Here is a 15,205-nt window from a genome sequence, read left to right as displayed (position 1 = left end):
CCACAGTCACTACACACATCAGAGACGTACCGGGCTGATATCAGCGAATACGCCACAGTCACTACACACATCAGAGACGTACCGGGCTGATATCAGCGAATACGCCACAGTCACTACACACATCAGAGACGTACCGGGCTGACATCAGCGAATACGCCACAGTCGCTACACACATCAGAGACGTACAGGGCTGACGTCAGCGAATACGCCACAGTCGCTACACACATCAGAGATGTACCGGGCTGAGCGAATACGCCACAGTCGCTACACACATCAGAGACGTACCGGGCTGACGTCAGCGAATATGACACAGTCACTACACACATCAGAGACGTACCGGGCTGACATCAGCGAATACGCCACAGTCACTACACACATCAGAGACGTACCGGGCTGACATCAGCGAATACGCCACAGTCGCTACACACATCAGAGATGTACCGGGCTGACATCAGCGAATACGCCACAGTCACTACACACATCAGAGACGTACCGGGCTGACATCAGCGAATACGCCACAGTCGCTACACACATCAGAGATGTACCGGGCTGAGCGAATACGCCACCCATAGGAATGCAGGGGCCTGTCCAAGGGGCGACAATAACAGTGATGAGCTGCCAGCCCCTGGAAGTGGCACAATTACCAGGATGACCAGCTGTGGAGCAGGGTATACAGTGCCTCCGTCCTGCAGCAATGCCATACAGCGCTGCCAGCTGCAGAGAACCACTGACCTCTAGCGCCGCACACTAGCTCACAGAGCAGAGCCGTCCACTGCTGGAGAGGGCAGAGCAGACCCAGCACCGCTCGCTCAGCCTCCTACCGAGCCCTGCGAGGGACCGGTGATGACATCGAATCATGTGATCGGTCACATGCCAGGAAGTCAGTCTGCTTTTTTTTGGAGGGTGGGTGTTGGTGCTAGAATGTATGCGCTGCTGGTCGGTATTTACTCGTCAGCTGTTCACGTGTTTCTGTGGTCACGTGGTGCTATGCGGGCGTGCAGTGTTCTGTTCTGGCTTCGTCCATAGTGTGCCCTGCGCAACTTGCGGGCATCTATCCAGGTCCAGAGGTCAGACGTCCTGCTCTTCTGTACGGTGTAGCTGAGACGCTGCAGGTGCGGAGCGGCGAACAGCTATTAGCGACGCAGTGCCACACGTCGCAACCGTCGTGCGACGGTTGCGTCATGTTGTGGCGGACCGTCGGAGCAAAGAAACATAGTAACATAGTAACATAGTTAGTAAGGCCGAAAAAAGACATTTGTCCATCCAGTTCAGCCTATATTCCATCATAATAAATACCCAGATCTACGTCCTTCTACAGAACCTAATAATTGTATGATACAATATTGTTCTGCTCCAGGAAGACATCCAGGCCTCTCTTGAACCCCTCGACTGAGTTCGCCATCACCACCTCCTCAGGCAAGCAATTCCAGATTCTCACTGCCCTAACAGTAAAGAATCCTCTTCTATGTTGGTGGAAAAACCTTCTCTCCTCCAGACGCAAAGAATGCCCCCTTGTGCCCGTCACCTTCCTTGGTATAAACAGATCCTCAGCGAGATATTTGTATTGTCCCCTTATATACTTATACATAGTTATTAGATCGCCCCTCAGTCGTCTTTTTTCTAGACTAAATAATCCTAATTTCGCTAATCTATCTGGGTATTGTAGTTCTCCCATCCCCTTTATTAATTTTGTTGCCCTCCTTTGTACTCTCTCTAGTTCCATTATATCCTTCCTGAGCACCGGTGCCCAAAACTGGACACAGTACTCCATGTGCGGTCTAACTAGGGATTTGTACAGAGGCAGTATAATGCTCTCATCATGTGTATCCAGACCTCTTTTAATGCACCCCATGATCCTGTTTGCCTTGGCAGCTGCTGCCTGGCACTGGCTGCTCCAGGTAAGTTTATCATTAACTAGGATCCCCAAGTCCTTCTCCCTGTCAGATTTACCCAGTGGTTTCCCGTTCAGTGTGTAATGGTGACATTGATTCCCTCTTCCCATGTGTATAACCTTACATTTATCATTGTTAAACCTCATCTGCCACCTTTCAGCCCAAGTTTCCAACTTATCCAGATCCATCTGTAGCAGAATACTATCTTCTCTTGTATTAACTGCTTTACATAGTTTTGTATCATCTGCAAATATCGATATTTTACTGTGTAAACCTTCTACCAGATCATTAATGAATATGTTGAAGAGAACAGGTCCCAATACTGACCCCTGCGGTACCCCACTGGTCACAGCGACCCAGTTAGAGACTATACCATTTATAACCACCCTCTGCTTTCTATCACTAAGCCAGTTACTAACCCATTTACACACATTTTCCCCCAGACCAAGCATTCTCATTTTGTGTACCAACCTCTTGTGCGGCACGGTATCAAACGCTTTGGAAAAATCGAGATATACCACGTCCAATGACTCACCGTGGTCCAGTCTATAGCTTACCTCTTCATAAAAACTGATTAGATTGGTTTGACAGGAGCGATTTCTCATAAACCCATGCTGATATGGAGTTAAACAGTTATTCTCATTGAGATAATCCAGAATAACATCCTTCAGAAACCCTTCAAATATTTTACCAACAGTAGAGGTTAGACTTACTGGCCTATAATTTCCAGGTTCACTTTTAGAGCCCTTTTTGAATATTGGCACCACATTTGCTATGCGCCAATCCTGCGGAACAGACCCTGTCGCTATAGAGTCCCTAAAAATAAGAAATAATGGTTTATCTATTACATTACTTAGTTCTCTTAGTACTCGTAAACGTTACATGTAACGTTTTTTTGTGCGTCGTGTCCGCCATTTCCAACCGCGCATGCGCGGCCGGAACTCCACCCCCTCCTCCCCACAACTCACAATAGGGCAGCGGATGCGTTGTAATAATGCATCCGCTGCCCCCATTGTGCTGCGTTGTCACAAGATGCGTCGGCCCGAAGCACTGTGACGGGCCAACGCTAGTGTGAAAGTAGCCTAAGTGTAGGGGGAGGATGTCTGGTGAAATTTGGGGTCTATAATGGGTTATGTCATGGGATTTGGGGTCTATAGTGGTTGGGGGTGTTGTGGGATTTGGGGTCTATAATGGCAGGGGGTGTTGTGGGATTTGGGGTCTATAATGGCGGGAGGTGTGGGATTTGGGGTCTATAATGGCGGGGGATGTCGTGGAATTTGGGGTCTATAATGGCGGGGGGTGTTGTGGGATTTGGGGTATATAATGGCTGGGGGGTGTTGTGGTATTTGGGGTCTATAATGGCAGTGGGGTGTCGTGTGATTTGGGGTCTATAATGCCGAGGGGGTGTTGTGCTATTTGAGGTCTGTAATGGCGGGGGGTGTCGTGCAATTTTGGGTAGATAATGCCGGGGGGTGTCGTGGGATTCAGAGTCTATAATGGAGGGTTATTTCATGGGTTTTGGGGTCTATAGTGGCGGGGGGTGTCGTGCAATTTGGGGTCTATAATGGCGGGGGGTGTCGTGGGATTTGGGGTCTATAATGGTGGGGGGTGTTGTGGGATTTGGGGTCTATAATGGCGGGGGGTGTCATGGGATTTGGGGTCTATAATGGAGGGTTATTTCATGGGTTTTGGGGTCTATAGTGGCGGGGGGTGTCGTGCAATTTGGGGTCTATAATGGCGGGGGGTGTCGTGGGATTTGGGGTCTATAATGGTGGGGGGTGTTGTGGGATTTGGGGTCTATAATGGCGGGGGGTGTCATGGGATTTGGGGTCTATAATGGAGGGTTATTTCATGGGTTTTGGGGTCTATAGTGGCGGGGGGTGTCGTGCAATTTGGGGTCTATAATGGCGGGGGGTGTCGTGGGATTTGGGGTCTATAATGGTGGGGGGTGTTGTGGGATTTGGGGTCTATAATGGCGGGGGGTGTCATGGGATTTGGGGTCTATAATGGAGGGTTATTTCATGGGTTTTGGGGTCTATAGTGGCGGGGGGTGTCGTGCAATTTGGGGTCTATAATGGCGGGGGGTGTCGTGGGATTTGGGGTCTATAATGGTGGGGGGTGTTGTGGGATTTGGGGTCTATAATGGCGGGGGGTGTCATGGGATTTGGGGTCTATAATGGAGGGTTATTTCATGGGTTTTGGGGTCTATAGTGGCGGGGGGTGTCGTGCAATTTGGGGTCTATAATGGCGGGGGGGGGGGTGTTGTGGGATTTGGAGTCTATAATGGTGGGGGGTGTTGTGCTATTTGAGGTCTATAATGGCGGGGGGTGTTGTGCAATTTCGGGTAGATTATACCGGGGGGTGTTGTGGGATTTGGGGTCTATAATGGTGGGGGGTGTTGTGGGATTTGGGGTCTATAATGGCGGGGGGTGTCATGGGATTTGGGGTCTATAATGGAGGGTTATTTCATGGGTTTTGGGGTCTATAGTGGCGGGGGGTGTCGTGCAATTTGGGGTCTATAATGGCGGGGGGTGTCGTGGGATTTGGGGTCTATAATGGTGGGGGGTGTTGTGGGATTTGGGGTCTATAATGGCGGGGGGTGTCATGGGATTTGGGGTCTATAATGGAGGGTTATTTCATGGGTTTTGGGGTCTATAGTGGCGGGGGGTGTCGTGCAATTTGGGGTCTATAATGGCGGGGGGGTGTTGTGGGATTTGGAGTCTATAATGGTGGGGGGTGTTGTGCTATTTGAGGTCTATAATGGCGGGGGGTGTTGTGCAATTTCGGGTAGATTATACCGGGGGGTGTTGTGGGATTTGGGGTCTATAATGGAGGGTTATTTCATGGGTTTTGGGGTCTATAAAGGCAGGGGGTGTTGTGGGATTTGGGGTCTATAATGGCGGGGGGTGTTGTGGGATTTGGTGTCTATAATGGTGGGGGATGTCGTGGGATTTGGGGTCTATAATGCCGGGGGGTGTCGTGTGATTTGGGGTCTATAATGGCGGGGGATGTCGTGGGATTTGGGGTCTATAATGCCGGGGGGGTGCCGTGGGATTTGGGGTCTATAATGGCGGGGGGTGTCGTGGGATTTGGGGTCTATAATGGCGGGGGTTGTCTTGGGATTTGGGGACTATAATGCTGGGGGGGTGTTGTGCTATTTGAGGTCTATAATGGCGGGGGGTGTCGTGCAATTTCGGGTATATAATGCCGGGGGGTGTTGTGGGATTTGGGGTCTATAATGGAGGGTTATTTCATGGGTTTTGGGGTCTATAAAGGCAGGGGGGTGTCGTGCAATTTGGGGTCTATAATGCCGGGGGGGGGGGTTGTGGGATTTGCGGTCTATAATGGTGGGGGGTGTCGTGGGATTGGGGTCCATAATGTCGGGGGGGGGGGGGTGTTGTGGGATTTGGGGTCTATAATGCCGGGGGGTGTCGTGGGATTTGGGGTCTATAATGGCGGGGGATGTCGTGGGATTTGGGGTCTAAAATGGCAGGGGATGTTGTGGGATTTGGGGTCTATAATGGCGGGGATGTTGTGGGATTTGGGGTCTAATGGCGAGGGATGTCGTGGGATTTCGGGTCTATAATGGCGGGGGATGTCGTGGGATTTCGGGTCTATAATGGCGGGTTATGTCGTGGGATTTCGGGTCTATAATGTTGGGGGTGTCGTGGGATTTCAGGTCAATAATGGCGGGTTATTTCATGGGTTTTGGGGTCTTTAATGGCAGTTTGTGTGGTGGAATTTTGGGTCTAGAATGGCAATTGGTTGTCATGACTTCCGGGGTCTGCTGATGACGTGCCTGTCATTATGACACGCCTGTGACAGCCAGCTGCAAGTCTCCTAAGCAGACAATTAAATACAGTAAACAGTTTTAAAAAAAATAAAAACACAAACGTTCAAATCACCCCCTTTTTACTCCATTAAAAATTGAAAAATTACATACCGTATTTGGTGTTACTACTTTTGTAAAACTCTGATCTATCAAAATATAAAATTATTCTGATGTGATCCCTGAATCGTGTGGGATCACCGTGCCCAGTACATTTGGACGGGTAATTTATGCAGCGGAGACTGAGCGTCTCCACAAGATAAATAGACATGCCGCAGTCTGGAAAGACGCGCCACATGTCCATCTCCGAAGTGAAGCCAGAGAAGTCTTTGCACGCATAGTGGAGATGGGATTTCTTCTAATCTTATCCACTATGTTGTAACATCTGGCCGCTGTGGGTTGGACGCTGTGGATGTACACGCGTCCGACCCGCAGCGTTTATTGACAGTGGATTCTGGAAACACCCCAAGCCTTTGTCCAGTCCCAGACCCTAAACTTTAAAGGGTTACAGATCTCAGAAAATGTTTGCTTAGTTCTTCACCACTTAAAAAAACTACTGCAAGGGCAGTTCTCCCACATAGTGAACATGGTAAATTTAAAATTTTTTAAAAAAATGTGAAAATTCCACTTTGTTTGCAAATTCAGCGGACTTAGAATTTTTTCCCTCCTTCCAGTGCGTCACATGGTTAAAGCACAGCTTGTCCATTAAAAATCAAGCCCTAATATGGTTATGTGGACATGAAAACAAAAAAGTTATGGCTCTGGGAAAAAGAGGAAGAAAAGTGAAAAGAGAAAATGGTCTGGGGTGAAGGGGTTAATAGTTGTCCGTTCTCTGAAGGCACTTGGGCGGCTGGCAGCTTCCTGCATAATTGAGGACCAATTCAGTCCCCCATGTGCTCGATGGGAACCATGTCCGGAAACGCAAGCAGGCAGCATGTTTAGGCCACGAAGGCTGCTCATGGTGGCACCATGTTGCCAGATTGGCAGCCCCCCCCCCTAAGAATTAGGGAATAAAGGGGGGGGGGGTCTCATGGCCACACAGGCTATGAATATGTTGATGGAAAGTTCTGTGAAAGTGTTAATTTTTTAAGCAAGTTTCTGGGTGAATTTAAGTTATTTTCAGAAGCACTGGTTTAGTCCAGTCAGTTTTAGCGCCCTTTTAACGGCTGTTCATTGGTGGACAGTGCGTTGCTGGGCTGTTGCCGGTGTATTTAACCCCTTTCTGCCACCTGACGGAATAGTACGTCAGCTGGCAGATCCTCTGCCCACCTCAAAGCCGCGACATGTCAGCTGTTTTGTACAGCTGACATGTGCGCGCAATGAGCACGAGCGGAATCGCGATCCGCCCGCGCCCATTAACTAGTTAAATGCTGCCGTCAAGCGCTGACAGCGGCATTTAACTAGCGCTCCCGGCCGCGCGGCTGGAGGTGCTCTCACTGCTAACCCCCGTCACATGATCGGGGGTCAGCAGTGCATTGCCATAACAACCAGAGGTCTCCTCTATGGTTGTTGATGGCCGATTGCTTTGAGCGCCACCCTGTGGTCGGCGTTCAAAGCAACCCCTTCATTTCTGCTACATAGAGGTGATCTGAACTTCACCTCTATGTAGCAGAGCCGATCGAGTTATGCATGCTTCTAGCCTCCTATGGAGGCTATTGAAGCATGCCAAAAAAATTTTAAAAAGTGATTAAAAATATAAAAAAAATATATAAAAGTTCAAATCACCCCCCTTTCGCCCCAATCAAAATAAAACAATTAAAAAAAAAATCAAACATACACATATTTGGTATCGCCGCGTTCAGAATCGCCCGATCTATCAATAAAAACAAAGGATTAGCCTGACCGCTAAATGGCGTAGCGAGAAAAAAAATCAAAACGCCAAAATTAGGTTTTTTTGGTCGCCGAGACATTGCGTTAAAATGCAATAACGGGCGATCAAAAGAACGTATCTACACCAAAATGGTATCATTAAAAAATGCCAGATCACGACCCCAGATCACGAAAATTGGAGACGCTACGGGTATCGGAAAATCACGCAATTTTTATTTTTTTTCGCAAACTTTGGAATTTTTTTTCACCACTTTGATAAAAAAGAACCTAGACATGTTTGGTGTCTATGAACTCGTAATGACCTGGAGAATCATATTGGCAGGTCAGTTTTAGCATTTGGTGAACCTAGCAAAAGAGCCAAACAAAAAACAAGTGTAACACTCCACTTCTACGGGTCCAGGTATCTGGACCCGTAGAAGCGCATATTGCATGAAACGTCGGTCGTCCTGCTTCATTTGCCTGCATGACCTGCACTTGTTTTACCCGTAATACCTTGTCCATGATCTTTATTATGCAATAAAGGACTAAGGTTGTTTTTTCACCAAGAAGTGGAGTGTTGCTGCTTTTTTCTTGTTTTATTGGACCCTGTATGCACCTTCTTCATAGCAAGCACCTCCAGCAAGGTGAAGGTTTCTGGAATGTGTCCGTGATTCAGAGCTCATTCATCCTTTATCAGTGAGTACTAAGAGCGGTTTTTCTCAGTGCCATTCATATCTCTTTTTACCAAAAAACAAGTGTAAGATTGCACTTTTTTGCAATTTCATCACACTTGGAATTATTTTCCCGTTTTCTAGTACAAGGCATGGTAAAACCAATGGTATCGTTCAAAAGTACAACTCGTCCCGCAAAAACTAAGCCCTCACATGGCCATATTGACAGAAAAATAAAAAAGTTATGGCTCTGGGAAGGAGGGGAGCGAAAAACGAAAATGAAAAAGCTCCGGGGGTGAAGGGGTTAATGCCTGTCTTGGCAGATTTTAGGCACTCTGAGGCGATTGCTGATGAAAGAAGATCCCACCCTCCTTCCCTTGAGCTGTTCTCTTTGTCATGATGTTTATATTGTGGGAAAATCATCCAGTTCCTGGATGGATTGTTTAACCCCTTAGTGACAGAACCAATTTGGTACTTAATGACCGGGCCAATTTTTGCAATTCTGACCACTGTCATTTTATGAGGTTATAACTCTGGAACGCTTCAACGGATCCCGCTGATTCTGAGATTGTTTTTTCGTGACATATTGTACTTCATGTTAGTGGTAACATTTCTTCGATATTACTTGCGATTATTTATGAAAAAAACGGAAATATGGCGAAAATTTTTAAAATTTTGCAATTTTCAAACTTTGTATTTTTATGCCCATAAATCAGAGAGATATGTCACGAAAAATAGTTAATAAATAACATTTCCCACATGTCTACTTTACATCAGCACAATTTTGGAAACAAAATTTTTTTTTGTTAGGGAGTTATAAGGGTTAAAAGTTGACCAGCAATTTCTCATTTTTACAACACCATTTTTTTTTAGGGACCACATCACATTTGAAGTCATTTTGAGGGGTCTATATGATAGAAAATACCCAAGTGTGACACCATTCTAAAAACTACACCCCTCAAGGTTCTCAAAACCACATTCAAAAAGTTTATTAACCCTTTACGTGCTTCACAGGAACTGAAACAATGTGGAAGGAAAAAATGAACATTTAACTTTTTTTTGCAAACATCTTAATTCAGAACCATTTTTTTTATTTTCACAAGTGTAAAAACAGAAATGTAACCATAAATTTTGTTATGCAATTTCTCCTGAATACGCCAATACCCCATATGTGGGGGTAAACCACTTTTTGGACGCACCGCAGAACTTAGAAGTGAAGGAGCGCCATTTGACTTTTTCAATGCAGAATTGGCTGGAATTGAGATCGGACCACATGTCACGTTTAGAGAGCCCCTGATGTGCCTAAACAGTGGAAACCCCCACAAGTGACACCATTTTGGAAACTAGACCCCTTAAGGAACTTATCTAGATGTGTGGCGAGCACTTTGAACCCCCATGTGCTTCACAGAAGTTTATAACGTAGAGCCGTGAAAAAAAAAAAATTGCATTTTTTCTACAAAAATGATCTTTTTGCACACAAATTTTTATTTTCACAAGGGTAACAGGAGAAATTAGACCACTAAAGTTGTTGTGCAATTTCTCCTGAGTACGTCGATACCCAATATGTGGGGGTAAACCACTGTTTGGGCGCACCGCAGAGCTTGGAAGAGAAAGAGTGCAGTTTTACTTTTTCAATGTAGAATTGGCTGGAATTGAGATCGGACGCCATGTCGCGTTTGGAGAGACCCTGATGTGCCTAAACAGTAGAAATCCCCCACAAGTGACCCCATTTTGGAAACTAGACCCCCCATGGAACTTATCTAGATGTGTGGTGAGAACCTTGAATGCCCAAGTGCTTCACAGAAGTTTATAATGCAGAGCCGTGAAAATAAAAAAGATTTTTTTTTTCCACAAAAAAGATTTTTTAGCCCCCAAGTTTTTATTTTCAGAAGGGTAACAAGAGAAATTGGACCCCAAAAGTTGTTGTCCAATTTGTCCTGAGTATGCTGGTACCCCATATGTGGGGGTGAACCACTGTTTGGGCGCACGGCAGAGCTCGGAAGGAAGGAGCGCCGTTTTGGAATGCAGACTTTGATAGAATGGTCTGCGGGCATTATGTTGCGATTGCAGAGCCCCTGATGTACCTAAACTGTAGTAACCCCCCACAAGTGACCCCATTTTGGAAACTAGACCCCCCAAGGAACTTATCTAGATGTGTGGTGAGAACTTTGAATGCCCAAGTGCTTCACAGAAGTTTAGAATGCAGAGTTGTGAAAATAAAAAATATTTTTTCTTTCCACAAAAAAGATATTGTAGCCCCCAAGTTTTTATTTTCACAAGGGTAACAGGAGAAATTGGACTGCAATAGTTGTTGTCCAATGTATCCCGAGTACGCTGATGCGCCATATGTGGGGGTAAACCACTGTTTGGGCGCACGGCAGAGCTCGGAAGGGAAGGAGCGCCTTTTTGGAATGCAGACTTTGATAGAATGGTCTGTGGGCATTATGTTGCGATTGCAGAGCCCCTGATGTACCTAAACTGTAGTAACCCCCCCACAAGTGACCCCATTTTGGAAAGTAGACCCCCCAAGGAACTTATCTAGATGTGTGGTGAGAACTTTGAATGCCCAAGTGCTTCACAGAAGTTTAGAATGCAGAGTCGTGAAAATAAAAAATATTTTTTTTTTCACAAAAAAGATATTGTAGCCCCCAAGTTTTTATTTTCACAAGGGTAACAAGAGAAATTGGACCCCAGAAGTTGTTGTCCAATTTATCCCGAGTACGCTGATGCCCCATATGTGGGGGTAACCCACTGTTTGGGCGCACGGCAGAGCTCAGAAGGGAGGGAGCACCATTTGACTTTTTGAGCGCAAAATTGGCTGTCGTGTTTGGAGACCCCCTGATGTACCTAAACAGTGGAAACCCCCCAATTCTAGCTCCAACGATAACACCAACACACCCCTAACCCTAATCCCAACCTGATCCATAATCCTAATCACTAACCCTAACCATAATCACAACCCTTACCCCAAAACAACCCTAATGTCAACCCTAACCATAACCCTAATCAAAACCCTAAATCCAACACACCCCTAATCCTAATCTCAACCCTAACCTCAAACCTAACCCTAATCCCAATACACCCCTAATCACAACCCTAACCTTAACCCTAATCCCAAACCTAACCCTAATCCCAAGCGTAACCCTAATGCCAACCCTAACCCTAATACCAACCCTAATCCAAACCCTAACCCTAATCACAGCTCTAACCCTAACTTTAGCCCCAACCCTAGCCCTAACTTTAGCCCCAACCCTAACCCTAGCCCTAAGGCTACTTTCACACTTGCGTCGTTTGGCATCCGTCGCAATCCGTCGTTTTGGACAAGAAACGGATCCTGCAAATGTGCCCTCAGGATGCGTTTTTTGCCCATAGACTTGTATTGCCGACGGATCGTGACGGATGGCCAAACGTCGCGTCCGTCGTGCACTGGATCAGTTGTGTTTTGGCGGACCGTCGGCACAAAAAAAGTTCAATGAAACGTTTTTTTGTACGTCGCATCCGCCATTTCTGACCGCGCATGCATGGCCGTAACTCCGCCCCCTCCTCCCCAGGACATAGATTGGGCAGCAGATGCGTTGAAAAACTACAGCTGCTGCCCACGTTGTGCACAATTTTCACAACGTGCGTCGGTATGTCGGGCCGACGCATTGCGACGGCCCCGTACCGACGTAAGTGTGAAAGAAGCCTAACCCTAAATTTAGCCCCAACCCTAACCCTAAATTTAGCCCCAACCCTAACCCTAAATTTAGCCCCAACCCTAACCCTAACCCTACCCCTAACCCTACCCTTGACCCTAACCCTACCCCTAACCCTAATTTTAGCCCCAACTGCTGTTCTCCTGCCGGCCGGCAGATGGAGACAGATGGCGGGCGCACTGCGCATGCGCCCGCCATTTTCTTCTGCCGGCAGCCAGGAGGAGCAGCAAGAGGATCCAGGGACACAGGTGAGTATTGTAGGGTCCCCGAATCCCCCTATTTCTCTGTCCTCTGATGTGCGATCACATCAGAGGACAGAGAATTACACGTTACTTTTTTTTTTTTTTTTTTGCGGTCGCCGGTAAACAGTTAATTACCGGCGATCGCAAAACAGGGGTCGGTAAAACCGACCCCGATCATGCTCTTTGGGGTCTCGGCTACCCCCGGCAGCCGAGACTCCAAAGATTCTCGCGGGGCCAGCCGGCGGGCGCACTGCGCATGCACCCGCCATTTTTAAGATGGCGGCGCCCACCGGGAGCCACGAGGAGCATCGGGGGAGCTAGGTGAGTATTTGGGGGCCACCTGGGACCCCTTTTCTCTGTCCTCCGATGTGCGATCACATCGGAGGACAGAGAAATTAAAAAGAGATCGCGTTTTTTTTTTGTTTGTTTTTTTGCGATCGCCGGTAAACGGTTAATTACCGGTGATCGCAAATGCGGGGTGGGTTAAAAAAACCCCGAATCATGTTCTCTGGGGTCTCGGCTACCCCCGGCAGCCGAGACCCCGGAGAAAATCGGCCTCTGGGGGGCGCTATGTACTTTTTCCACAGCGCCGTTAATTAACGGCGCTGTGGTTTAAGTACCCTTAGCGGCCGCCGTTAAAAGGCGTATCGGCGGTCGCTAAGGGGTTAATGGAGTCTTGGAATGTTTGGTTATTTATATGAATCGTTCAATTGGTATGTTTACTGTTATATTTTTAAGTTACCCAAGAATAAACATCACGGCCAATTTTATTCCACAATATTTTGTTGTGTCATTATTTTAGTATGAATGAGACTTGTGTTGCCATGTCCCTGGAGCACTTTGAAGTCACAGTAAACGATGGCTACAGTTTAATGGAACACCACACCAGTTCTCCTGAGATTATGGGATGCATGATGTACAACCCCCAGTCTTCATTGATTTACTTGTTGAAGTAGTAGTACAGCTATTTCTCAAGTGTCCCAGGAGCCACTTTTCTCATGTTTCCAGCAGAGAGTCTTGATAATTTGCATGGCAGAATATTTCTCAGACAACCAGTAGTAACTTCATTGATAGCAGACAAAGCTATAAGTGCGGTGATTTCTGCATGTGGCTCGATAGTGATTTAGGCTACTTTCACACACATCCATCGGTACGGGGCCATCGCAAACCATCAGCCCGACGGACGTTGTGTTAATTAGCAAAACGTGGGCAGCGGATGCAGTTTTACAACAAATCCGCTGCCCATTATGAGTTGCGGGGAGGAGGGGGCGAAGTTTCGGCAGCGCATGCGCGGTCGAAAATGGCAGACTCGACGCACAAAAAAGTTACATGCAACTTTTTTGTGCCGACGGTCCGCCAAAACACGACGCATCCATCGCACGACGGATGCAACGTGTGGCCATACGTCGCAATGCGTTGGCTAATGCAAGTCTATGGAGAAAAAACACATCCTGCGGGCAAATTAGCAGGATGTGTTTTTTCTCCAAAACGACGCATTGCGACATAAGTCCAACGACGCTAGTGTGATAGTAGCCTAAAACAAGATGTTTTGACTTTTCCTTCTTTTTGTTGCATTTTCAGCCACATAGAAAAGAGTATGTGATTTAGGGCAAAGACGGACTGGCCCATAAGGTAACGGGATCTGTGCCCCCAGTGCAGTACTTGTCAAAATTGACTTGATTCACTCTGTACAGAAAAAAAGCAACATCTCATCATTCAGTATCCAAACTAGCCAGTTTATTATTATACAAGATGGTGGCCCAATTCTAACACATTGGGTATTCTAGAATATGCATGTCCACGTAGTATATTGCCCAGCCACGTAGTATATTGCCCAGCCACGTAGTATATTGCCCAGCCACGTAGTATATTGCCCAGCCACGTAGTATATTGCCTAGCCATGTAGTATATTGCCCAGTCACGTAGTATATTGCCCAGTCACATAGTATATTGCCCAGTCACGTAGTATATTGCCCAGCCACGTAGTATATTGCCCAGCCACGTAGTATATTGCACAGCGACGTAGTATATTGCCCAGCCACGTAGTATATTGCCCAGCCACGTAGTATATTGCCCAGCGACGTAGTATATTGCACAGCGACGTAGTATATTGCACAGCGATGTAGTATACACCACAGAGCCATGTAGTATATTGCCCAGCCACATAGTATATTGCACAGCCACGTAGTATATTGCCCAGCCACGTAGTATATTGCCCAGCAACGTAGTATATTGCACAGCGACGTAGTATATTGCACAGCGATGTAGTATACAGCACAGAGCCACGTAGTATATTGCCCAGCCACATAGTATATTGCCCAGCCATGTAGTATATTGCCCAGTCATGTAGTATATTGCCCAGTCACATAGTATATTGCCCAGTCACGTAGTATATTGCCCAGTCACGTAGTATATTGCCCAGCCACGTAGTATATTGCACAGCGACGTAGTATATTGCACAGCGATGTAGTATACAGCAAAGAACCATGTAGTATATTGCCCAGTCACGTGGTATATTGCCCAGCTACGTAGTATACAGGACAGAGCCACATAGTATATTGGCCAGCCACGTTGTATATTGCACAGCGACGTAGTATACAGCACAGAGCCATGTAGTATATTGCCCAGTCACGTAGTATATTGGCCAGCCACATAGTATATTGCACAGCGACGTAGTATACAGCACAGACACGTAGTATATTGCCCAGTCATTTAGTATATTGCCGAGCCACGTAGTATAATGCACAGTGACATAGTATACAGCACAGAGCCATGTAGTATATTGCCCAGTCACGTAGTATATTGGCCAGCCACATAGTATATTGCACAACGACGTAGTATACAGCACAGAGCCATGTATATTGCCCAGTCACGTAGTATATTGGCCAGCCACATAGTATATTGCACAACGACGTAGTATACAGCACAGAGCCACGTAGTATACAGCACAGACATGTAGTATATTGCCCAGTCACGTAGTATACAGCACAGACACGTAGTATATTGCCCAGTCACGTAGTATACTGCCCAGTCACTTAGCATATTGCCGAGCCACGTAGTATACAGC

At 46.8% G+C, this 15,205-nt stretch overlaps 1 protein-coding gene across 7 annotated transcripts in view; it reads right to left on the bottom strand.

Moving 5' to 3' along the window:
* The window catches only part of RUFY1 (RUN and FYVE domain containing 1), a 377,731-nt gene extending 376,559 nt beyond the window's left edge, over positions 1-1,172 (bottom strand). For 3 of the 7 annotated variants that reach the window (XM_069763886.1, XM_069763890.1, XM_069763892.1), the window contains exon 1: positions 546-585. In XM_069763886.1, the coding sequence (XP_069619987.1) occupies positions 546-570 (25 nt within the window). In that variant the 5' untranslated portion in view covers positions 571-585. Of the gene's footprint in view, positions 1-545; positions 586-732 lie in introns of those variants that run through there. The other 4 variants (XM_069763891.1, XM_069763893.1, XM_069763888.1 and 1 more) reach the window with 3 other exon arrangements.
* Between the last annotated feature and the right edge of the window lie 14,033 nt (positions 1,173-15,205).

The sequence above is a fragment of the Ranitomeya imitator genome, chromosome 4 (genome assembly GCF_032444005.1).
Source record: "Ranitomeya imitator isolate aRanImi1 chromosome 4, aRanImi1.pri, whole genome shotgun sequence".
Taxonomy (NCBI): Eukaryota; Metazoa; Chordata; class Amphibia; order Anura; family Dendrobatidae; genus Ranitomeya; species Ranitomeya imitator.
This window is presented reverse-complemented; position numbering and strand designations above follow the sequence as displayed.